General features: G+C 42.3%; 1 protein-coding gene across 5 annotated transcripts; it reads right to left on the reverse strand.

The window, feature by feature from the left end:
- On the reverse strand, nucleotides 1-25616 carry LOC118373623 (calcium/calmodulin-dependent protein kinase kinase 2-like). 5 transcript variants are annotated; one of them, XR_008143220.1, is made up of 18 exons: nucleotides 25076-25616; nucleotides 21634-22235; nucleotides 21016-21063; nucleotides 13224-13277; nucleotides 12568-12619; nucleotides 9282-9415; nucleotides 9052-9088; nucleotides 8861-8882; nucleotides 7952-8043; nucleotides 7069-7268; nucleotides 6891-6944; nucleotides 6650-6723; nucleotides 6469-6556; nucleotides 6102-6233; nucleotides 5464-5576; nucleotides 5283-5345; nucleotides 4827-4880; nucleotides 1-4052 (listed from the first exon to the last, which is right to left on the reverse strand). XR_008143220.1 is itself a non-coding variant. In XM_035759809.2 (17 exons), exons 2-16 carry the CDS (start codon nucleotides 22165-22167, stop codon nucleotides 5288-5290), a joined length of 1692 nt encoding a protein of 563 aa, XP_035615702.1. In that variant the 5' UTR covers nucleotides 22168-22235; nucleotides 25076-25616; the 3' UTR covers nucleotides 1-4052; nucleotides 5283-5287. The 5 variants fall into 5 exon arrangements, 3 of the variants coding, with proteins under 3 accessions (XP_035615702.1, XP_035615700.1, XP_035615701.1); XR_004823455.2 differs by having other exon boundaries at nucleotides 4827-5345; nucleotides 25076-25615; XM_035759809.2 differs by lacking the exon at nucleotides 4827-4880.
- Between the last annotated feature and the right edge of the window lie 173 nt (nucleotides 25617-25789).

A 25789-nucleotide genomic window follows, 5' to 3' on the forward strand; every position in this document is an offset into this window, starting at 1 on the left:
CACATTGCAGAAAGGCAACTGCAATTTATTCAAATAAAGAACTGGATGCAAGATGAATAGAATAATTCATTATGAGCTCCCGTTTTGTGAGAAGCTCTGTCATGCTATAACAATTCAATGGTATGTTTACAGTATGTTGGCATGCATTTGGGTAGAGGCCCCAACGTCTCACTACAATGGATGACATTGTGTGATATCGACAGTAAATGTAATCCTAGCCCTTTCTTATAAAATAGGGCACAGATTGTGATGAAACAAAAAGCGAAGATTAAATATATGTATAAAAACAAATATCATACAGCATTGTGGGGGTAGAATTTCATTTAACCCTGTAGTCAAACCCAACCTCTTCTTTGATATGTTGTTCTTAGGAGAAGGGAGCACTTTCATGTGGAGGGGTGATAAAATATGGTTTGTCTTCGCCATTTTCAACAGTTTAACTTAAACCCATGATGGTGGGTTATATCAGAACATATTTTGTACTATACATTTTGACACAAAGAGAAAAGAGAACACTTTTAATTGTGAGCAAGGGCACAACCTTCACTGGGACAAGTCAGCCCCAAATTCTGAATTTGCATTTTATCATTGGAATGTGATACAAAACGAGGCAGCGGTGCAGTGTGCTGTGCTTTAGGACCATGCGGATACCTTCGAGCAGTTGGGTAGGCCGTTTGGAGTGTTTATCCATGGATTTAAAAAAAATAAAGATATGTAACCCCCACTTCTAAAACCAAAGTTGCTCCCCTGATTGTGAATCATGACTGTGTTCATCCAGAATTAGAATATTTGTATTTTTTTATTTTAACAGTATCTTATTCATAATGATTCATAATTTAAATGTTACATTATTTTCAAAAGGGCCCCCCTGAACATTTGACAAGATGGTTAGATCGCTATCTCACAAACAGGTACTTTTATACTACAGTTCCTTCAGAAAGTATTCATAGTAAGTACTTACTTCTTCCATATTTTGTTGTGTTACCGCCTGAATTTAAAACGGATTAGATTGCGATTTATGGTCACTGACCTACACCCAATAACCCATAATGTCAATGTGGAATTATGTTTTTCAAAAGTTTTACAAATAAATTTCAAATGAAAAGCTGAAATGTTTTGAGTCAATAAGTATGCAACCCCTTTGTTATGGTAAGCCTAAAGTTCAGGAGTAACAATTAGCTTAACAAGTCAGTCAAAATAAGTTGCATGGACTCATACTGTGTGCAATAATAGTGTTTAACAAGATTTTTAATAACTACCTAATCACTATACCCCACACATACAGATAATTGTAAGGTCACTCAGTCGAGCAGTGAATTTCAAACACAAAGACCAGGGAGATTTTCCAATGCCTTGTAAAGAACACCTATTGGTAGATGGGTAAAAAAAAGAAAAGAAAAAAAGCAAACATTGAATATCCCTTTGAGCATAGTGAAGTTATTCATTCTACTTTAGATGGTGTATCCATACAGCCAGTCACCAGATACAGGTGTCCTTCCTAACTCAGTTGCAGGATAGGAAGGAAATCCTTCAGGGATTTCACCATGAGACCAATGGTGACTTTAAAACAGAGTTTAATGGCTGTGAAAGGTGAAAACGGAGGATGGATCAACAACATGGTAGTTACTCCACAATACTAACCTAATTGACAGAGTGAAAAGAAGGAAGCCTGTACAGAATAAAAAACAATCCAAAAAATGCATCCTGTTTGCAACAAGGCACTAAAGTTATACTGCAAAAAAAATGGCAAAGCATTTACATTTTTGCCAAGAATACAAAGTGTTATGTTATGGGCAAATACAATACATTACGGAGTACCACTCTCCATACTTTCAAACATAGTTGTGGCTGCATTATGTTATGGGTATGCTTGTAATTGTTAAGGACTGGAGTTTTTCAGCATAAAAAAAAGGAATGAAATGGTGCTAAGCACAGGCAAAATCCTAGAGGAAAACCTGGTTCAGTCTACTTTCCACCAGACACTGGGAGATGAATTCACCTTTCAGCAGGACAATAACTTAAAACACAAAGCCTGGAGAATCAATCCTGGAGCTGTTTATCAAGACAGTGAATGTTTACAGTTGTGGCTTAAACCTGCTTGAAAATCTATGGTAAAACATAAAAATGGTTGTCTAGCAATGATCAACAACCAATATGACAGAGCTTGAACATTTTTGTAAAGAATAATGGGCCAATACTACAATCCAGGTGTACAAAGCTCGTAGATGCTTACCCAGAAAGACTCAGTTGTAATCACTGCCAAAGGTGATTCTAACATGCATTGACTGAAGGGTGTGAATATTTATGTAAATGAGCTATTTCTGTACTTAATTTTCAATACATTTGCGTACATTTTGTGTGTAAATGGGTGAGAAAAATTCCAGCTGTAACACAACAAAATGTGGAACAAGTGAAGAGGTATGAATACTTTCTGAAGACACTAAGTGGTCAGCTATACAGAGACCTCCTCACTCAGACACCATTAAACACAGCATACATGACAGGCTGACGGAGTGCATAGTAAGTCTTAAAAAACACAACATACCGTGTTTTCACATACAGCAGTGACATGCAAGAAAATGACACTTTGGTGCTGAAATAATCACTATGTGGAAGCATTCATTGTTGAATTAATGTTGTTTCAATAATAACACGTGGAATCATAAACCTGTTCAGTGACTGAAGTGATCTGTACACCAACATTGTCTAACTATATGCAAAAAGGGCAAGATGTTAAAAACACATGCCACTAGAGAACTGGGGAGATTATTCCACCACTTTGGGCTCATCTAAAAATGGAGAAAAAGCTGAGAATTTAAAAAGATTGCACTCTACTGGCAATGTCGAAGTTCTACCATCTCATTTGTATCTTACCATATCTGATGACAACTTTATCCATGTCAAACTAATTCCAACATTTCCATAAGGGATATGTCATGCATAGATTGTACAAGAGGTCTGCAGCCGCACTAGGCTATACGCCTGGTATTAAAATTCATTTGTAAGAGCCAGTAATTGATACAATTTCACAATGACATTGCAATGCACTTGTTTAAAAGGTGTTTGTTTCTCTATGAATGATATTACTTTACAAAATATGATAACCATTTTCTTTTTGGTGTTCTGAAAATGAGATCTGTAAATCTATTACCATACAAAAAGAAACAAACGTGATTTTGATTCCAGCTTCAACACTGTATCACTCCCTTTGCTAAACACATATATTAGAAACATTTAGTTACATTACGTTTTTAAAAGCTCTTCACCAGTTGTCGTAACTGGGAGACAGTTTACAATGAATCATTTGTGAGGACTTAATAAATAAAACAAATAGATTGTTCAGCAACAACTAATTCTATTAATGTGCAACTTGTGTCGCTTCTACAATGTTTGCATTGAGAAATCAACAGACACACATGCATACTATGAATGTAGTAAACCTTTTTCATCTCAATAAACCTCTCCTATACAGGTTTCCACTGAAAACATGAATGTTCCTAAACTGTCTACATTGATGAGTGGTACAGACAAACATAGTCAAGTACTCTGCTCTGCTGAAATGTGGGGACCAGGAGTCACCCTTTGAAATATACAACCATCCATAAACACCCCCTCCCACATACCTCTGCATTAAACGTGAGTCTTTTCAAATGGTGGAGAAACACAGGTACCTAGGCAAACAGACCTGTACATCAGAGGCCTGAGACAGAGCATGCTATGACTAGAAACATAAGCATGCATTACAGACAGGGGTTAGTGAGTGACAATAAGGGAGCTTCCCCCAGAAGGGTGTCCAGGCTCCAGTCACGTCTCTATACAAGTCATGGAGTTCATCCAACAGTCCCGTCCACCTAAAAAAACAAAAACATTGGTGGCTGCCACAACATAACATAGCAGTGAGTGAAGGGTGGGCTTGAGGGCGGACTGCAAGTCGAGTCACTAGCATGCCCCAACCTTTGCGCTTAAAAACCACATGGCATCAGGAAAGAGCCTCATCTTCTCCCACGAAGGGCAGGTCCATACTTCTCATGCCCTCCATGCTCTCTTGTTTCCTAGGAAACAGATTGGAGGAGCAGAATTGAATACAGCCATCAGTGCTAAGTACCTGTGTCAATTCTATCACTGCAGAGATGGTTAGTTAACCTCCGTTTAGCTGGGAAACTCAGTGGAACCATTTACTTGTTACATAACTGGAGAGAGCAAGCAGAGAGAACTTAGCAAGCTGTTAGTCGAACATTCAGGTCAGACACACACAAAAAAAACATGAAAGTAGTTCACTGGTATGTCCTTGGGCGAGGGAGGAGGCTATTGTTATGCTGCATGCAGAGGAATCAGAAACCCATGTATTTTTATTTTTACCAGATACTTTAGCCAAATTTAATTCAGGGTTTTCACAGGTAACGTGTTTAGGCTACAATTATGTAGTACTTGGCCAAGGATTGAGTCAGGCTGGTTGACCTTGATCATGTTATGAAGTTCATTACTATCAGAGTTTAGACAATGAGATTCTAAGTTGACAGTTTGTGCTCATTGCTGTACAGTACACACTTGCCCAAAAACACCTACATTTGCGCTCGGTAGTAGGCAACCCCACTTCATAACAGATAGTAGTGCAGTTGGGGATCAGCAAGAGGTTCCAGACATGACTTCAAGTACCCCTGTGTATTGGCTATAATTATTTAATTGAATCCATGTTAAACTGTTACACAGGAGCACTTGACAAAGTAACACCATTCATGCCTATGGACTTAAGTGTGTTTCATATCACTTAAATAGTACTGAGATAGATAGGCAGGCAAGGCCGTGGCAGGCCCATAGTCCTCTACCTTCTTTGGTTACTATGAATGTAGCAGTATCTCACATTGGCCGCTCTCCCTTTGCTGGTGGGCAGGAGAGAGGGGAGACAGATTAAGAGGCTGCCACAGCAAGTGCTGGCAAGCATATCATTGGTCACGCAGGGAGAGAAGAAATCTTAACACTCTCTATGTGACATCCTACTTTTATTGAATGAGAATAAAAAGGAGCATCATTTTGCAAGATCAGATTAGTTAGGAATGTTGCCCATGTACAAAAAAGCCCGTAGCAGAGCTTCTCCAGAGTTATATGAAATTTATTAAAAACCACCAACTGCTTCTCAGAGTTCGGGGGAATTCCTTTTCAATTCCAGTCCATTCAAGAAGTACATTGAAATTCCAATTCTCTTCAATGCTTTTCAATGAGGAATTGGAATTTTAGTTTTGACCCCAACCCTGCTGCTTTTAGAGTTGCAAAATTCTGCTAACTTTCCCTAAATTCCCAGGTTTTCCAGAAAAAGCAGACAATCCAGAATCTTCCAACCAGGAATTCTGGAAAAAACAGAAATTTGGGGAAAGTTAACGGAATTTTGCAACCCTAAGTGCTTTTAAAATACTTTTCATCCACTGACTTAGAGAGCAGTGTAAAAGGCCTAAGAGGGGGACTTACGTGAGCATGTGCCCCGGTGCAGACAGACTGGTGCCTCTGTCCTCAGTCCTCTGACGGCCCCAGTCAAAGGGGTTCCCAAAGGAGCGCTTCCTCAGCATGGTCCTCACCAGGATCTACAGACACAGACATCAGTGATCTGACCACACAACTCTGAGTGATATTGTATTGTGTCCTGGGCTTTTTAAAAGGGCTATACCATAGAGAATGAAACACGTCACAGGGTGGCTATGAGCAGATCATTCATTGTCCATAGTCCTACTTTCACTTTTCTTGGTTATAGTTGAAACAAAGTATTTTATTAGTTAGATATTTAGCAATACTTTATATCAAGTTGCACTCATGCCATAATAACCCTATAACAACAGTTTAATTACCGAACTGTATGACAGTAAGGTAGATGAAATAATCAAAGAGCTGAAAGGAAACTGAACATATTAAACCAATAAATGAACATTCGTAACAAGGTATCTTTTGTGAACTGCAAAGTATGACCTCATGTCCCAGGACAGCAAGAAACTGCCTGCAGTAAAATGAGCCTGAGTGTGAGTTCTGAGCCTTTCATCCAGTGCTATCTATGTTTAATCTAGTGTTAAAGGCAGGGCAGTGTGGCCTGTGTGTGTCCTCCTCCCACCACTCACCACAGTGGCCAGACTGGGGATGTGTTTGACAGAGTTCTCCACCTCCTCCTCGGTCACCTCAATCAGCATGGAGCAGTTATCATCCTCCAGAGGGAGGGGTTCCGCTCCGTGCCTCGTCACCCATGGGTGCACCTGGAAGGAGCAGAGAGACAATCTCAACATCATGTAAGCACACACATACACACAAATGTATTAAAATAATTTCTGAAACATTGCTTGAGATGACTTATTTCGACACACACACACACACACACACACACACACACACACACACACACACACACACACACACACACACACACACACACACACACACACACACACACACACACACACAACATATTAAGATAATCACAAAGAAGCAAACCTTAATCTGTGGTATTGATATCCTGCTCTCTGGATTCTTGTCCAGCATCTTCAGTAGCAGATCTTTCAGATCGTCAGATATGTCTGCACTGTAGGGCCACAACAAGAGGAATACTTATGCTTATGGTCATATATTTGTAATGGATCATATTACTCCCAGTAGAGTTGAATGGAGTACTCACTGCTCTGGCAGCTCCACTGGCTGGGTCTTGATCTTCTGATGAAGACTAAGGATGCGTTCATCCATAAAGGGACACTGTTGATGCCAGTAAAATTACAGTCCACATGTTAGGTGAACAATGATGTATCAAAATGTAAACGTTAAACTGTTCAGTATCAGTGTTAAACCTGACCTTGCATTATACGATGTGGATTGTGAGGTTATATGTGCATCACAGTTAAGGAAAGAGGTTAGAGGTTTACCACTCCAAACACGAAACAATAGAGCGTCACTCCCATGGCCCAAATATCCAATGCCTACAAGAAGAAACAGAAATTGACTTAAACCCATATCATTCAATTGTCCCATACGAGTTGCCCTATGGGAATTCCAGAGGAAAATATTTAATTTCCAAAGAGCCCTCCAGAGGGTGACATTCACCTTGCCAGAGAAGTTTTTCCTGGTCTCGGAGAGGGTCTCTGGGGCGAGGAAGGCGGGCGTGCCCACCGTGCTGGTCAGAAGGGCATCTGCCCCTTCAAACTGGTTACTGACCCCAAAGTCAGCGATCTTAATATGACCGTCCTCCCCAACTAGGAGGTTAGAGGGCTTGATGTCCCGGTGGATGATCCTCTGGTAATGCACTGGAAAAGCACAACAACACATGTAACCGGCATCACTGTGCTGCTAACAGTATCTCTTCCTTCACTGTCCCTGTCCATGGCTCGAACTAGTTACTCTTTGCTCGTAAACACCTTTGAATGCCTGCTTGGCAGCATACTAACCATTTGCGCCACTGAAAAGGATCCTATTTAATGCCGCAATTAGCAACCTTTCAAGCTATGGGTGAGTTTATTTTGTACGATCTCAATCTGTTACACACATGCCTTAGTATAATACATGCTGATGATACAGGTACATAAGGATTCTTACCTTGTCTGTTAATGAAGGGAGGTTGACTAAGTAGTATAAGGGAGAGGGAGAGAGGTTTTGAGTGTTGCTTCTAGTGCCCATACAGTGCATCTCCCTCCCTCCACATCTCTGTCTGTACTGCTCTGGTAGAATTCAGAGCTAGTGGTAAGTCTTGGGGTGCTTCCCAAACTGAACAATTTTCCCTATTCCCTATCCCACCATAGGCTCTGGTCCAAAGAAAATGTAATGTAAAGTCTCTGGTCAAAAGTAGTGCACTATATAGGGAATAAGGTCCTGTTTGAGTGCAATAATGCCTCTAAAAGCCACTGAGATGATGTGCGTCGGGGAAAGGAGGCAGTGGTTGTCTAAATAGAGGTAGAGAACAGACAGTTCTGAGATTAGAGAACCCACTCACAGAACTCAATCCCCCTGAGCAGGTCTTGGAAGTAGAACCGTGCCTGGTCTTCATTCAGCGGCTTGTCTGTGGGCATCTCTTCCATCACAGCCCTACGCACGTAAACATACCCACAGACAGACACACACACACACAGAGAGTGTTACAGTAGGGCACTGTATAATCTGCGATGCTGAGAACGCGGACAAAATCCGTCTATCCAGACATTAAAACGGAATTCAACAATGTTAAAAAAATGTATTGAGTATACTAGAGAATCAACTAAATGTATTGAACATGAAATCAACTAAATGTATTGAACATGAAATCAACTAAATGTATTGAGTATACTAGAGAATCAACTAAATGTATTGAGTATACTAGAGAATCAACTAAATGTATTGAGTATACTAGAGAATCAACTAAATGTATTGAACATGAAATCAACTAAATGTATTGAGTATACTAGAGAATCAACTAAATGTATTGAGTATACTAGAGAATCAACTAAATGTATTGAACATGAAATCAACTAAATGTATTGAGTATACTAGAGAATCAACTAAATGTATTGAGTATACTAGAGAATCAACTAAATGTATTGAGTATACTAGAGAATCAACTAAATGTATTGAACATGAAATCAACTAAATGTATTGAGTATACTAGAGAATCAACTAAATGTATTGAGTATACTAGAGAATCAACTAAATGTATTGAACATGAAATCAACTAAATGTATTAAACATGAAAACTAGGAAAAACTGAAACCTGGAAAGACAACTGACTTTTGGGAATCAGCCTAAAGAAAATTACAGATTTTATAATAATAATAATAATAATAATAATTTTATAGGGCCCTATGTCAGTGCTTCAGAGATTAGGCTCATTCCAGCTTGTAATGATTACAGTAAAAAAAGCTTAACTTACCCCTGTTTGACCAACTCAAACACTGTGAACAAAACAAAGATGCCATCATTACTACAACATCATCATCAACAACGCTATTTAGAATAGCGTCGGGAAATCATTTAACTTGTGTGTAGGTCTGATTAGGACGTGAGTGGGACGTGTGTGTGTGTGCGGATTGCCAGGCAGAGCGAGAATCAGGCCAATCTTACCCATGTACAGATGGTCCTCACCAGGGTCATCCAGAACCTGGCAGGAGAAGAAAGCAGGTGAGAGGAACACTACTAGCAGTCTGTCGTAAACACAAGTAAACTTGCAATCACTGACAGGGTTGAGGACACAGTGCAGACTAAGCAGTCTCAATGATATTGTATTATGTATTGGCAGTACACAAGGAGCTTGAGTTAAGAGGACCAACACCATCCAAATTGCAGAGCCTCACCTCTACCAGTTTCACTACATTGGGATGGTCCAGCTTTTTCAGGATGGCAATCTCCTGGTAGACCCGTTCCAGGGGTCCTTTGGGCTGAGGGGGGCCTTCAGGGGCTGCTTTGGCGCCGCGGGGGGGCGGTCTCCCTGCAGGTGAACAGGAGCAAAGAGAGTGTAGTGGTCTTGTTAGTCTACAGCAGCAGAATCCCGAAGTAGTGTACTAGCTAGTAGAGCCGGGCGATATGGACAAAAAGTCATAATGTGATAAATGTAACTACACTGAGCCAAAATATAAAACGCAACATGAAACAATTTCAAAGATTTTACAATTACAGTTCATATAAAAAAATCAGTCCATTTAAATAAATTCATTAGGACCTAATTTATGGATTTCACAGATATGCATCAGTTGGTCAGACACCTTTAAAAATATATATATATTTATTTTTATTTAACCTTTATTTAACCAGGAAGGGCTCATTGAGATTTAAAATATATTTTTCAAGAGCGTCCTGGCCAGCACCAAGTCATTACAAAAATTACAGACAAACAACATGAAAAACTACAAGTAATCTAGTAAAAACCATTGATTTCACAAGAGTATAACAAAATCAAAAACAGCAAATTAAAAACATTGGCGGTCAGGGAATCAGTCTCAAGATCATTCATCAGTGATTTAAAAACACCAATCGGGACAAGTTCTTCCAGTTTAAAAGTATTTTGTAAGGTGTTCCAAGACGATGGCGCAGAGTACATAAAAGCCCTTTTACCAAATTCAGTTCAGATATTTGGAACAGTTAGCAGGATAAAGTCCAGCGAACGAAGAGAGTACCCACCACATTTCTGAACAATAAAAATGCACAAATAAAAAGGTAGTAAACCCCAAATGGCTTTGTAAATAAAAGTATACCAGTGCCTGAGCCTACGAGTGACTAGAGAAGGCCAGCCAACCCTGGTATACAAAGTGCAGTGGTGAGTAAGGGTTTTGCAGTTTAAAGTAATAATAATAATAAGGGTGTCAATTGATCTCAAAAACATCATCAATTAAAATTCCAAGATATTTATATGAGGTTACAACCTCAATCTCCTTGCCCTGACAGGTAGTAATAGGTGAAAGGTTCAGAGGTCTATTTCTTGCTTTAGAAAACACCATTAGTTTAGTTGTCAGTATTGAGGATAAGCTTCAATTGACACAAGGTATGTTGAACAGTATAAAAAGCAGTTTGCAAGTTTTGGAAAGCTTTTGTAAGAGACGAGGCACAACAGTAAATAACAGTGTCATCAGCATAAATATGAAGTTGCGCATTTTGGACATTTTTGTCTAAATCATTTATATAAATAGTGAATAAGAGAGGACAAAGTACAGAGCCTTGGGGCGCACCATTCAAGACAGACAATTTAACAGACATAAGCCCATCAAAATGAGTGCACTGAGTTCTATCAGACAGATAGTTAGCAAACCATGCAACTGCATGCTCTGAAAGACCTACACTCGAGATGCCTTAGTATAGCATGATCAACTGTAACAAAAGCCTTAGAGAGATCAATAAAAAGTAAGTCACAGTGCTGTTTTTTGTCAAGGGTTTCAGTGATATCATTTAAAACCTTCATGGCTGCAGTCATTGTGCTATGCTTCTTCCTGAAGGCCTTTTGGTACATTGATAAAATAGAGTTAGTAAATAAAAAAGTATTTTAGCTGTTCACTTACAAGGGTTTCAAGTATTTTCACCAGGGGTGACAGCTTTGAGATTGGCCTATAATTATTTAAAAGAGTTGGATCTCCCCCTTTTAAAAGTTGTAGGAGAAATGCTGATTTCCAGATTTTCGGAATTTCATTACAAAAAACAAACTTTTAAAGAAGTGGATGAGAAAACCAGTCAGTATCTGGTGTGACCACCATTTGCTTCATGTAGCGTGACACATCTCCTTCGCATAGAGTTGATCAGGCTGTTGATTGTGGCTTGTGTAATGTTGTACAACTCTTCGATGGCTATGTACTGCATATTGTCGGGAACTAAAACACACTGTCATGCACATCAATCCAGGGCATCCCAAACGGGCTCAATGGGTGACATGTCTGGTGAGTATGCAGGTCTTGGAAGAACTGGGACATTTTCAGCTTCTGGTTATTGTGTACAAATCCTTGCGACATGGGCCGTGCATTATAACACTGAAACATGAGGGGATGGCAGGGGATGAATGGCACGACAATGGGACTCAGGATCTCGTCACAGTATCTATGTGCATTCAAATAGCCATAGATAAAATGCAATTGTGTTCGTTGTCCGTATCTTATGCCTGCCCATACCATAAACGCACCGCCATCATGGGGTACTTTGTTCACAAAGTTCACATCAGCAAACCGCTTGCCCAAACGATGCCATACATGTTGCCTGCCATCTGCCCGGTACAGCTGAAACCGGGATTAATCTGTGAAAAGCACACTTCTCCAGCGTGCCAGTAGCCATCAAAGGTGAGCATTTGCCCAGTAAAGTCAGTTTACGATGCTGATCTGCAGTCAGGTCAAGAACCTGGTGAGGACAATGTACACACAGATGAGTTTCCCTGAGAAGGTTTCTGACCGTTTGTGCCTGGGTCGTTGGTCTCAGACGATCCCACAGGTGAAGAATCCGGATGTGGAGGTCCTGGGCTGGCATGGTTACACATGGTCTGCGGTTGTGAGGCCGGTTGGATGTACTGCTAAATTCTCTAAAACTACTTTGGAGGTGGCTTATGGTACCTCTTTGTGCATACTGCACTATAGGCTATATTATTCACCATTTGAGGACGTGGGAACTCAAAACCCTTAGCAAGAATGCTAACTCTAAATATTATATTTTTGCTATATAGCCATGTAGGCTAATTAATTAATCTATTAGTAAATGTAGGTTAATGACATACAAAAACTTTCCAGCGCTAGGCCTAGGCTACTTGATGAACAACAAGATCTCATGGTTTTACCAATTTGACTTTGGATTCTGATGTATATCCACATTTCTCCAAACGTCAAATTTCTAAGTTGCTTAAACGCCAAATTTCGAAGTGTTTTTGACACACTGGGTTGCTTCTGCTGCTCTGTATCTTTCCAGGCAGATACTTTCAAAGCAGGAATCAACATAATGCATAGGTTTTAGAACAATCTACATGAACGTTGTGTAGAAAAATCACAGAAAAGTACTCGCGTACGAAAAATGCTTCGGTAAGAGGAAGGCAATGTCGGTAATTTTGCGTTTATCGTCCAAGCACTAGGCTATGTACTCCCTGGTGGATTGACTATCTGCCCTAGGCTCTGTACTTACGTGGGAAACCTGCCTGCCTCATCAACCTCTTCTTGGACAGCACTTTCATTGCCTGGAGGAGGGGAGGAGAAAGAGAGGGAGGGAGGAGGAGGAGAGAAGTCTGACATCAAAGTATGGAGAGAGGTACAGTAAAAAGGAGTGTAGTTACAGGCTTCTCTGGATAGAGGAAGGAGTAGATGTGAAACATAATCCCACTTTTACACAATACAAAAAACACATTACAGAACTACAGAACAACCAATTGTCTCTGTTATGCTTCACATACTGTCACACCTCATAGCGATAGGGTTGTCATGATAACAGTATCACGATACTACAATACCGGATTTTACATGGCAAAAAGGTAAACACAAAGCAGACTAAACTGTTTGGTCCTTTAAAAAACCTACTGTATGTAACATATTGTGTAATATAGCTTGGAAAATAAACACGTGATCTGCGTGACAACATAAGGCTGCTTGTTTCTAACATTAGGGCTGTTTTCCTCAAGATCATTTGGGCCGCTTCATTTTTTGTTTCTTTGCCACGATACCTCTGAGTATGGCGATAATGGTATCGTGACAACACTACATAGCGATCAGTCCAAATGATGACAGTGAGAGAGTGTGTGTGTGTGCGTGCGTGTGTGTGTGTGTACGGTGACCAGCAGGACTCACATAGTAGGTGTTGTCGTCTTCATTGTAGGCCAGCTTGACAACACCATATGAGCCCTTGTCAAAGAACAGGAGAAAAGTTAGACAGAGTGTGACATTCAGCAGCTGTCAATCATCCACACAAATAAAAACTACAAACACGGATGCACACACACACAGAATATGTATCCCAAGTTGACCCATCGGAAATGTATGGACTGAGTACTCTCAATGAGGAGTAGCTTCAAAGTCAACAGTCCAATTCAAATCTACCCACCCACATCTTAGATGTGTGCCTAATTAGTGCAACACAATCTAGTTTGTCTATCAAGCTTCTCTACCCACACATATACAGAGCTTAGCCAAATTAGTTGCACACACACACACACACACACACACACACACACACACACACACACACACACACACACACACACACACACACACACACACACACACACACACACACACACACACACACACACACACACACACACACACACACACACACACACACACACACAGGTCCCAGCTGGGAGAACAGATTGGGGCTACAGCAGGAAGCCCATCCCAGACTAGAGATGAGGTGATAGCAGGACACAACTCTCTCCAACTCCATCCTGACAGGCTCCCATTGTCTACTACTCCACACAGAACAGTACAGACCTACTCAGCTCCATGCACACTACTCAAGGAGAGGACAGAAGACTAGGGCTATTTATACCAGCCTCTCATCCTCCTCTAACTCTCCCTGGACCGGGGATTTTCAGGGAATTTGAAATTAGGACAAGGCTGGCAAGGAGAACTGAGAATGATGGCAACTGCCCCTTAATGATCCTCCATCTTTTTTATTATATTATTATTATTATCTTTTTAACATGCACAGTCGGAAATAGATCGAGGAATGGGGACTTCTTCTAAATAAAATCAAAACGGTTAGAAATGGGGACTCTTTTATTCCAACAGTCACTATGAACAGTTTGCAGTTCTCCCAGGGTCAGCTCGATGAGTTGAAACAGGAGAACGGCAAGATGACAGTAATCTGAAAGTCATTGAGAGGACATCAGTTCTGTGTGTGAATCCATGATAAAAAATGACAGATCATCTGATTTATCTCGAGGGACAATCAAGGCAGAACAACATGGAATTGCAGAATCTCCACATGAGGGTGTCGGAGGACAAAGTGAGGGAAATTAAATTGAAGATGGACCACAGGAAGACTAAGGTGGAGTGCGCCCACATGACTGGAAAACCCACCCCTGGCCAAGGTGATAGGCCCAGGCTGATAGTGGTGTTCCTGTGTTCAAGGACAAGGTAGAGTTTCTGGAAAGAGCCAAGAACTTGAGAGGAATGTATATCTTCCTCAATGAGGACTATCCTGAAGCTGGGCACCAGAACAGGAAAGAACTGATCCCAGCCATGAAAGCTACCAGAGCGCATGGGGACATTGCTTACATCCGCTACGACAGGTTCATTGTCCACTCTCCCTCCCAGAAGCCTGGAAGGGATGAGAGAGCCAAGCCTATGGGTTCATAGCTTCAACCCCACAGCACGCTCACGTGCGTGTGCACGCACCCACCCACACACACATACACACCGACTAATGGACTGCAGAATGTGCATTTTTTTCTCTTGCTTTGTTTGCTCTTTTAAGTATTATGTCTATTTGATAAGCTACCCAGGAAAGGGATGAAAATAGGCCATATTAATATATGTAGCCTTAGCAATACTGTTCATGAAATCAACAACTAGCTAACATCAGATAACATTCATATATTAGCCATTTCTGAGACTCACCTGGATAATTAATTTGATGATACAGCAGTAGCAAGAAAAGGATATAACATTTATAGAAGAGACAGAAATGCTTATGAGGGAGGTGTTGCTGTATATATTCAGAATCATATCCCTGTAAAACTTAGAGAAGATCTTATGTCAAGTGTTATTGAAGTGTTGTGGTTACAGGTTCACTTGGCACATCTAAAGCCTTTTCTTTTGGGGTGTTGCTATAGGCCACCAAGTGCTAACAGTCAGTATCTAAAGAATATGTGGGAAATGCTTGATACTGTACAGTAGGTGATGTGAACAGAGAGGTCTACTTTCTTGGGGACATGAATATTGACTGGTTTATCATCAAGCTGTCCGCTCAAGAGAAAGCTTCTTACTGTAACCAGTGCCTGTAATCTGGTTCAGGTTATTATTAAACAACCTACCAGGGTGTTCACAAACACTACAGGAACAAGATCATCCACATGTATCAATCACATGTTTACTATTACTGGAGAACTTTGTTCTAAAGCTGTATCCGTACCCATTGGATGCAGTGATCACAATATAGTGGCTAAATCCAGGAAGGCCAAAGTTCCAACAGCTAGACCTAAAATAGTATATTAGTGATTATACAAAATATTTTGCTGTGACTCTTATATGGAAGATGTTAAAAATATTTGTATGTAAAGAATGATGGAAAAAAAATTGAATACTTCAAATGAAATTACGGGCAGAAAGACAAATTCATCTCCATCTTTCATTGAATCAGATTGCTTATTCATCACAAAACTTAGATGTTGCCAATTTCTTTTAAACTTTATTTTACTAGGCAAGTCAGTTAAGAACAAATTCTTATTTTCAATGACGGCCTAGGAACAGTGGGTTAACTGCCTGTTCAGGGGCAGAACGACAGATTGGTACCTTGTCAGCTCGGGGATTTGAACTTGCAACCTTTCGGTTACTAGTCCAACGCCCTGCCGCCCCATGGCAAAAAAAATAATTGAATGATTATTTATTTGGCAAAGTGGGCCAACTTAGGCAGGAAATGCCAACGACGAACAGTGAGCAACTGTATTCACGCATAAAAAAATAATGAAAGAAAAGCATTGGAAGATTTTATTTTGTAAAGTTAGTATGGGAGAGGCAGAAAAATGATTCTTATCGATCAGCTCTTAGCAAACTGTTGGAAAAAATTGTGTTTGACCAAATACAATGTTATATCACTGTAAACAAATTAACAACAGACGTTCAGCATGCTTATAGAGAAGGCCACTCAACATGTACTGCACTGACACAAATGACTGATGCTTGGTTGAAAGAAGTTGATAGTAAAGAAGATTGTGGGAGCTGTATTGTTAGATTTCAGTGCAGCCTTTGATACTATTGACCATAACCTGTTGTTGACAATATGTATGTGTTATGGCTTTTCAACATTTGCCATATCGTGGATTCAGAGCTATATAATGAAACTCAAAAGGGTCTTCTTTAATGGAAGCTTCTCTAATGTCAAATATGTAACGTGTGGTGTACCGCAGGGCAGCTCTCTAGGCCCTCTACTCTTTTCTATTTTTACCAATGACTTGCCACTGGCATTAAACAAAGCATGTGTGTCCATGTATGCTGATGATTCATACGCATCAGCATCAACAGCTAACAAAGTCACTGAAACCCTTAACAAAGAGTTGCAGTCTGTTTTGGAATGGGTGGACAGTAATACACTGGTCTTGAACATCTCTAAAACTAAGAGCATTGTATCTGGTACAAATCATTCCTTAAGTTCTAGACCTCAGCTGAATCTGGTAATGAATGGTGTGGCTGTTGAACAAGTTGAGGAGACTAAATTACTTGGCGTTACCTTTGATTGTAAACTGTCCTGGTCAAAACATATAAATTCAATGGTTGTAAAGATCAAATCAAATCAAATTTTATTTGTCACATACACATGGTTAGCAGATGTTAATGCGAGTGTAGCGAAATGCTTGTGCTTCCAGTTCCGACAATGAAGTAATAACCAACAAGTAATCTAACTAACAATTCCAAAACTACTGTCTTATACACAGTGTAAGGGGATAAAGAATATGTACATAAAGATATATGAATGAGTGATGGTACAGAGCAGCATAGGCAAGATACAGTAGATGGTATCAAGTACAGTATATACATATGAGATGAGTATGTAAACAAAGTGGCATAGTTAAAGTGGCGAGTGATACATGTATTACATAAGGATGCAGTAGATGATATAGAGCACAGTATATACGTATACATATGAGATGAATAATGTAGGGTATGTAAACATTATATTAAGTAGCATTGTTTAAAGTGGCTAGTGATATATTTTACATCATTTCCCATCAATTCCCATTATTAAAGTGGCTGGAGTTGAGTCAGTGTGTTGGCAGCAGCTGTGTTGGCAGCAGCAACTCAATGTTAGTGGTGGCTGTTTAACAGTCTGATGGCCTTGAGATAGAAGCTGTTTTTCAGTCTCTCTTTCCCAGCTTTGATGCACCTGTACTGACCTCGCCTTCTGGATGATAGTGGGGTGAACAGGCAGTGGCTCGGGTGGTTGTTGTCCTTGATGATCTTTATGGCCTTCCTGTAACATCGGGTGGTGTAGGTGTCCTGGAGGGCAGGTAGTTTGCCCCCGGTGATGCGTTGTGCAGACCTCACTACCCTCTGGAGAGCCTTACGGTTGTGGGCGGAGCAGTTGCCGTACCAGGCGGTGATACAGCCCGCCAGGATGCTCTCGATTGTGCATCTGTAGAAGTTTGTGAGTGCTTTTGGTGACAAGCCAAATTTCTTCAGCCTCCTGAGGTTGAAGAGGCGCTGCTACGCCTTCTTCACGGTGCTGTCTGTGTGAGTGGACCAATTCAGTTTGTCTGTGATGTGTATGCCGAGGAACTTAAAACTTACTACCCTCTCCACTACTGTTCCATCGATGTGGATAGGGGGGTGTTCCCTCTGCTGTTTCCTGAAGTACACAATCATCTCCTTAGTTTTGTTGACGTTGAGTGTGAGGTTATTTTCCTGACACCACACTCCGAGGGCCCTCACCTCCTCCCTGTAGGCCGTCTCGTCGTTGTTGGTAATCAAGCCTACCACTGTTGTGTCGTCCGCAAACTTGATGATTGAGTTGGAGGCGTGCGTGGCCACGCAGTCGTGGGTGAACAGGGAGTACAGGAGAGGGCTCAGAACGCACCCTTGTGGGGCCCCAGTGTTGAGGATCAGCGGGGTGGAGATGTTGTTGCCTACCCTCACCACCTGGGGGCGGCCCGTCAGGAAGTCCAGTACCCAGTTGCACAGGGCGGGGTCGAGACCCAGGGTCTCGAGTTTGATGACGAGCTTAGAGGGTACTATGGTGTTGAATGCCGAGCTGTAGTCGATGAACAGCATTCTCACATAGGTATTCCTCTTGTCCAGATGGGTTAGGGCAGTGTGCAGTGTGGTTGAGATTGCATCGTCTGTGGACCTATTTGGGCGGTAAGCAAATTGTAGTGGGTCTAGGGTGTCAGGTAGGGTGGAGGTGATATGGTCCTTGACTAGTCTCTCAAAGCACTTCATGATGACGAAAGTGAGTGCTACGGGGCGGTAGTCGTTTAGCTCAGTTACCTTAGCTTTCTTGGGAACAGGAACCATGGTGGCCCTCTTGAAGCATGTGGGAACAGCAGACTGGTATAGGGATTGATTGAATATGTCCGTAAACACACCGGCCAGCTGGTCTGCGCATGCTCTGAGGGCGTGGCTGGGGATGCCGTCTGGGCCTGCAGCCTTGCGAGGGTTAACACGTTTAACTGTTTTACTCACCTCGGCTGCAGTGAAGGAGAGTCCGCATGTTTTCGTTGCAGGCCGTGTCAGTGGCACTGTATTGTCCTCAAAGCGGGCAAAAAAGTTATTTAGTCTGCCTGGGAGCAAGACATCCTGGTCCGTGACTGGGCTGGTTTTCTTCTTGTAGTCCGTGATTGACTGTAGACCCTGCCACATACCTCTTGTGTCTGAGCCGTTGAATTGAGATTCTACTTTGTCTCTATACTGACGCTTAGCTTGTTTGATAGCCTTGCGGAGGGAATAGCTGCACTGTTTGTATTCGGTCATGTTACCAGTCACCTTGCCCTGATTAAAAGCAGTGGTTCGCGCTTTCAGTTTCACGCGAATGCTGCCATCAATCCACGGTTTCTGGTTAGGGAATGTTTTAATCGTTGCTATGGGAACGACATCTTCAACGCACGTTCTAATGAACTCGCACACCGAATCAGCGTATTCGTCAATGTTGTTATCTGACGCAATACAAAACATATCCCAGCCCACGTGATGGAAGCAGTCTTGGAGTGTGGAATCAGCTTGGTCGGACCAGCGTTGGACAGACCTCAGCGTGAGAGCTTCTTGTTTTAGTTTCTGTCTGTAGGCAGGGATCAGCAAAATGGAGTCGTGGTCAGCTTTTCCGAAAGGAGGGCGGGGCAGGGCCTTATATGCGTCGCGGAAGTTAGAATAACAATGATCCAAGGTTTTTCCCGCCCTGGTTGCGCAATCGATATGCTGATACAATTTAGGGAGTCTTGTTTTCAGATTAGCCTTGTTAAAATCCCCAGCTACAATGAATGCAGCCTCAGGATGTATGGATTCCAGTTTGCAAAGAGTCAAATAAAGTTTGTTCAGAGCCATCGATGTGTCTGCTTGGGGGGGGATATATACGGCTGTGATTATAATCGAAGAGAATTCTCTTGGTAGATAATGCGGTCGACATTTGATTGTGAGGAATTCGAAATCAGGTGAACAGAAGGATTTGAGTTCCTGTAATCACACCACGTCTCGTTAGCCATAAGGCATATGCCCCCGCCCCTCTTCTTACCACAAAGATGTTTGTTTCTGTTGGCGCGATGCGTGGAGAAACCCGCTGGCTGCACCGCCTCCGAAAGGCGGGGGCATATGGCGTCTCTCCAGTGAGCCATGTTTCCGTGAAGCAAAGAACGTTACAGTCTCTGATGTCCCCCTGGAATGCTACCCTTGCTCGGATTTCATCAACCTTGTTGTCAAGAGACTGGACATTGGCGAGAAGAATGCTAGGGAGTGGTGCACGATGTGCCCGTCTCCGGAGTCTGACCAGAAGACCGCCTCGTTTCCCTCTTTTACGGAGTCGTTTTTTTGGGTCGCCGGCTGGGATCCATTCCGTTGTCCTGGTTGGAAGGCAGAACACAGGATCCGCTTCGCGAAAATCATATTCTTGGTCGTACTGATGGTGAGTTGACGCTGATCTTATATTCAGTAGTTCTTCTCGACTGTATGTAATAAAACCTAAGATGACCTGGGGTACTAATGTAAGAAATAACACGTAAAAAAAAAGAAAAAACTGCATAGTTTCCTAGGAACGGTCTAGCCGTAATAAAGATATGCTCTGCTTTTTTGACACCACACTCCAAAAAGCAAGTTCTGCAGGCTCTAGTTTTGTCTAATCTTGATTATTGTCCAGTCGTGTGGTCCAGTGCTGCAAGGAAATACCTAGTTAAGCTGCAGCTGGCCCAGAACAGAGAGGCACGTTTTGCTCATAATTGTAATCAGAGGGCTGATATAAATACTATAAATAAATAAATAAATAAGAGTTCAGGAGAGACTGACTGCATCACTTCTTTTTATATGAAACATGAATGTGTTGAAAATCCAAAATTGTTTGCATAGTCAACTTACACCAGCTCTGACACACACACTTATCCCACCAGACATGCCACCAGGGGTCTTTTCACAGTTCCCAAATCCAGAACAAATTCAAGAAAGCGTACAGTATTATATAGAGCCCTTATTGCATGGAATTTCATTCCATCTGATATTGCTCAAATAAACAGCAACCCCGGTTTCAAAAAACAGATAAATCAACACCTCGCGGCACAACGCCTCTCCCCTATTTGACCTAGATAGTTTGTGTGTATGCATTGATATGAAGCCAACGTGTGCCATTTAAAAAAGTGTATGTAGTTCTGTCCTTGAGCTGTTGATGTTCTGTATTGTCATTCTGTATGTTTAATGTTTTGTGTGCTTTGAAGAGCGACGACAGTACCTTTCCGATTTCATCTTTGAGCTTGTACTGGTTGAGCTGCACGCAGTCCTTTGAGAGAGAGAGAGAAAAAAAGAAATTGGCTGACTAATGCATTTTTCTTGGTCTGCAACAATCATCACATTATGTATAGCATTACCAGAACCAACAATCCATGTAAAAGCAATGTGCTTACCAACACAACCTTCATTATGGATAACCTTGGGAAGAAAACTACCAAAAGTCAGCATGACTAAATATACAAAATTGAAGTCTGTACAAACCATCAGTAAAACCATCAGTAATGGGATCTGCTAGATTACATCCAGTCAAGTGTAGAACTGTTGAAGGAGCAGGGTAACAACCTAGCAGAGACCATGGGGTGCTATTTGGGATACAGACCATCTCTACATGGAGTCTAGTGGACTATGTTTCTGAGATCTAATGGGGAGTGAGCTGGCATTTAATGAGACCATGGACCTTACCTTCACATAGACTCAACCTTTATACCAGTATGCTGCTTCATTTACCACTGGGGACAAATGCACATGTTCAGCTGATGTGCGTTCATAGAATTTGGCTAACACAAAAATTGTGTTTTATTAAAAACACCAAGTGGGAGGGTAAAAGGCCGTAGCCTACCTGCAGGTCAGTGATGGAGACGCGGTGAGACTCCACGGTGGGTCTACGGGGCAGCCGGGGGGAGGAGTGGGGCGAGGTGATGGGCGAGTAGGGCAGCGAGGGGTAGATGAAGTGGCCGTTAAGCCCTGGGGAGCCACAGGGAGACGAGGCCGTCTGGGAGCGCTCCTGCAGGGACAGCTTCCTGTCCGACAGGTTTAGTCTTCCCCGGTGCTCCTGGGGCTTGGGGAACAGGGCCACGGGGCGGCCCACAGCATGGGACAGCTGGTCGCAGGAGGGGGTTCTGAAGAGGGGTGCGCCAGGCTCAGGGGTCTCGGAGCTGTCCATGTCCTCCACCTCCTCACCTCCCTTGGGCTCGTACTCGGTCACCACGATGAGGGACTCCGTGTAGTCTGGAACAGGGTGGGGGTGAGGGTTCATTGTTGGGGCAGGGCCGCTGCACAGCAGGGGCTGTGTGTGAGTGTGTGTGGGCTGGGGGGCATGGCCACAGGGTGATGGGGGCTCAGCAGAGGGCCAGGAGGAAACACACGGAAACATGACGAAGACTGTCCCCAGAGCCTATTGGCTGCTGCTCCATCAGTGGTCTACCTCAGGAGAGCAGACAGCTGAGAGAAAACACACAGTAAAATAATATTTCACCTTTCAACACAGAGAACTTGAAGGATGAAAAAAAAGTATAATGTCTGAAATGTAGGCTATCAGTTACAACACAGGTCTGTAGACAGACATAGAGCCTAGGTCCTGACCTTGTTCATGGGCAACATAGCAAGATGAGCCAGACCCCCTTGGAATTCTAACCTGCAACAACTTTTTAGCTCTTTCAACTCAAAACAAGTTGAGGTGCCAACAAACAAATCCTAGCAAGATGATGCTAACACAGAGCAAGTCCATAACTTAACCAATCAACCAATCAATGGACTTAGGGTAGGCTATTTTTTAATTATTTTTTTGTACCTTTATTTTACTAGGCAAGTCAGTTAAGAACAAATTCTTATTTTCAATGACGGCCTAGGAACAGTGGGTCAACTGCCTGTTCAGGGGCAGAACGACAGATTTGTACCTTGTCAGCTCGGGGGTTTGAACTTGCAACCTTCCGGTTACTAGAAGAAAGCTCTAACCACTAGGCTACCCTGGCGCTATGACATTACTAGCATACAGTTTATCCATGTGCTAACATCTCCAAATATGGCTGGAATCAGAAACAACATCTATGAACAGTTGGACTCATTGAAGCCTCCATAAGGGGTTTGGTTATCTATTGTAGCCAACCAAGGGTGTCTTCCTCTACCCCCCCCAATCTTAGCCCATTATCTGTTCTGATGTTGACTCTGCCTTTCAGGGGTGTGGGAGCTGAGTGTGCCACATAGATAGAGTAAATCAAAGCAGATAAACACTCATCCCCAAGTCAAGATCACAATGAGGAAAACGTGTGTGGGAAGAGAAGCCCCCTCCAGGTGGCCCCCTTTCTCCTATCCATCCCTCTCTCTTTACCACCACATTCTTGGAGTACGTTTATTTTGCTCTCTCCTTGACTCTTTTTCAACACTCTTTCACATTTTCTCTATTCATAAAACTCCCTCTAGCTGCCTCGCTATAATCGCTGTCTGTGTGTGTCTCCTGCTCTGCCTCACCACCACTCCCTGTCCCCTCAGTCACGTCTCCCACTGAGCTTGATGTGGGTGCTCATAGCTCAGTGTTGTCAGTGGTGGCTCTCTCTCTCCAGCCTTTCTCCCTGCTGTACTTCACCGCTGACCCCTAGCTCATTATATCCACAAGACAGCCTCCTACTAAACACCCCCACACACACTCACTAGCAGTCTACATCTGCTGGAGGAGAGTCAAAAACAAGGTAGTGTGTGTTTATCTTTTGATGAAGAGAAACATTTCCAGAACATGCAGTGGATTGGATAACCCTTGTGAATTTTCCTCCGTCACCAAGTAACAATACAATATCAAACAGGGGCCGGTTTCAACAGATCACAGAGAATAAAGGATATCAGAACCAACAATGAAGTGCCCCCTTATTCTTTTCAGAGCAGAGTAGCACTGTAACCTCCCCTGGTGTCACAACTAAACTCTAAGCCTGATTTAGCTTGAGGAAAGTAGAGGAACTATGTGAGATGTGACCCAAGATGTAAGCCTAGCTAGCCTGCATAACCCACTGTGTACATTAGGCTTTCTATAATTGGAGTGCAGTCAACTACCCATGACCTACTTTGATCTCAGATGGTTGACGAGGCAGAGCTCAATACCTAATTTCCACTCGCATGAGATGCTAATGCACACACAGTCCGTGGTTGAGATATTCACAGACACTTCAGTTACATATTAACACATTTTCTTGTCCATATTCTTGTCAAGCCGGCTGAAATGGAGTCCAAAGACAATTTACTTCCTTGTTCCTAGAGATCTGACTGAAACCATTACACTACACTGATCCCTCATTACACTGGATCGCTGAAGAAGCAGATTCCAGGCCTGGAAACAAACAGATGCTACTCTGCTCCAGGTGCCACTTGCTCTTATCATAACAAAAGTCACATGATGTGACCTGGGGGGGGTTTCAATCTGAGGACAACACCACTCACACAGGGCCATCTGTCGCAGAGGAGTATTCTCAACATCATTAACAGATCAACCCTGTCCCTGATCTATAGCCCGAGACCAGATAAGCCCCTGTGAATGGCAAGAGGAGTCTCCTCTCTCAAGTAGACTATAGCTGATATAACTACTGTAATATTTATGCAGTGGCCTCAATGGGATTGACGGCTAAACATCTGGGAACACATTAGCCCTATTTCAAATATACTTGACTCAAACAGTTGTTGCAAGCAAACACTTGGCAAGTTTGGTATCATGATGTGAACTTGGTGCCTGACTTGTCAATAGGCCATATCGATAATTTAATGGGAAGTCATTTGCATTAAATGTCAACGTTATTCTGCAAGCCCACAATTCGGTACCCAGGTGGCTCATTCCGAGGAAGATGCTTATAACCTGTACATGCACATACCAACACACAAAACATGCAAGGTTCTCACATTCACAACCGCTTACAGAAAACGAGCAAATGTTACTGATGTACAGGATATGTTACATAGCTAACGTTATAGTTAATAGCTAGTTTGCTAACCCTAAAGAAGATTGAAATTTAAAATAGTTTAGCTATTATTTAGGGTATTTATTACTAAATACGGTCATGGTTTAGCTAATCGCATATTTATATAAGCGATATTAAAACGTTACATTTTCAATACACCTCGACAGATTCCCCACGTATCGTCGTATTTGGTTGTAGAGCTAACATTAGCTAGCCAACTTAGCTTCACGATACAGAAATATGTTGCGGGGAAAAGCGACGCTCGCGCTTCACAATAAATCATTCGACCCCTAACGTGATGGGTGGTACAAATACTTACTAGTTAATCGTTGCACAAAAACTTACCTTGTCACAAAGTGCAACTGTCAACTAACGTTAATGGTGTTCCGCGCGATAGCCACTTGAGGCATTGAAGTATCGCTGATGTTGCCGGTTAGCTAAATAGAGAAACAGAACGATGGTATCGTTGTGATATTTAGCAAAAATCGACGGACCAATGCAGTTGGGCAGACACCGTTTGGCCGGTGGGTGAAATGCTGTGGGGTGATGGACCCTCAAACAAACGGTTGTATTATTTTCTCCTGAAGATTCACAAAAGAAAATAGCTTTTCGGAGCATAACTGGAACAAACTTGCCATGGAATTGCCCTTTCTTGGCAGAGTAATATAGCCTTGATGATTTCTGGCTCCACCGTGTGGTACAAAAACGATACACACTACATGACAAAAAGTATGTAAGACAACTGCTGGTCGAACATCTCATGGAAACCCATTTCACGAAGCTCCCGATGAACAGTTATTGTACCGACGTTACTGCGAGGCAGGTTGTTACTCGGTAGTGAGTGTTGCAACTGAGGACAACTGATTTTTACACTGCTTCAGTACTCGCGTTCTGTGAGCTTGTGTGGCCTACAACTTCGTGGCTGAGCAGTTGCTGCTCCTAGACATTTCCACCTCACAATAACAGCACTTACAGTTGACCGGAGCAGTAAGTCCAATTCTACTGCCAATATTTATCTAAGGAGATTGCATGGCCGTGTGTACAGTTGTGGCTGAAATA

This window comes from Oncorhynchus keta, chromosome 9 (assembly GCF_023373465.1).
Source record: "Oncorhynchus keta strain PuntledgeMale-10-30-2019 chromosome 9, Oket_V2, whole genome shotgun sequence".
Lineage (NCBI taxonomy): Eukaryota > Metazoa > Chordata > Actinopteri > Salmoniformes > Salmonidae > Oncorhynchus > Oncorhynchus keta.

Coding starts and splice junctions, on each gene's coding strand:
- LOC118373623 (XM_035759807.2), bottom strand. CDS start 22,167: ATGTTTCCGTGTGTTTCCTCCTGGCCCTCTGCTGAGCCCCCATCACCC. Junction 6,945..7,068: donor GGAAAAACTTCTCTGGCAAG/GTGAATGTCACC, acceptor TTCTTCTTGTAG/GCATTGGATATTTGGGCCAT. Junction 4,053..5,463: donor GCACCGGGGCACATGCTCAC/GTAAGTCCCCCT, acceptor TCTGTTTCCTAG/GAAACAAGAGAGCATGGAGG.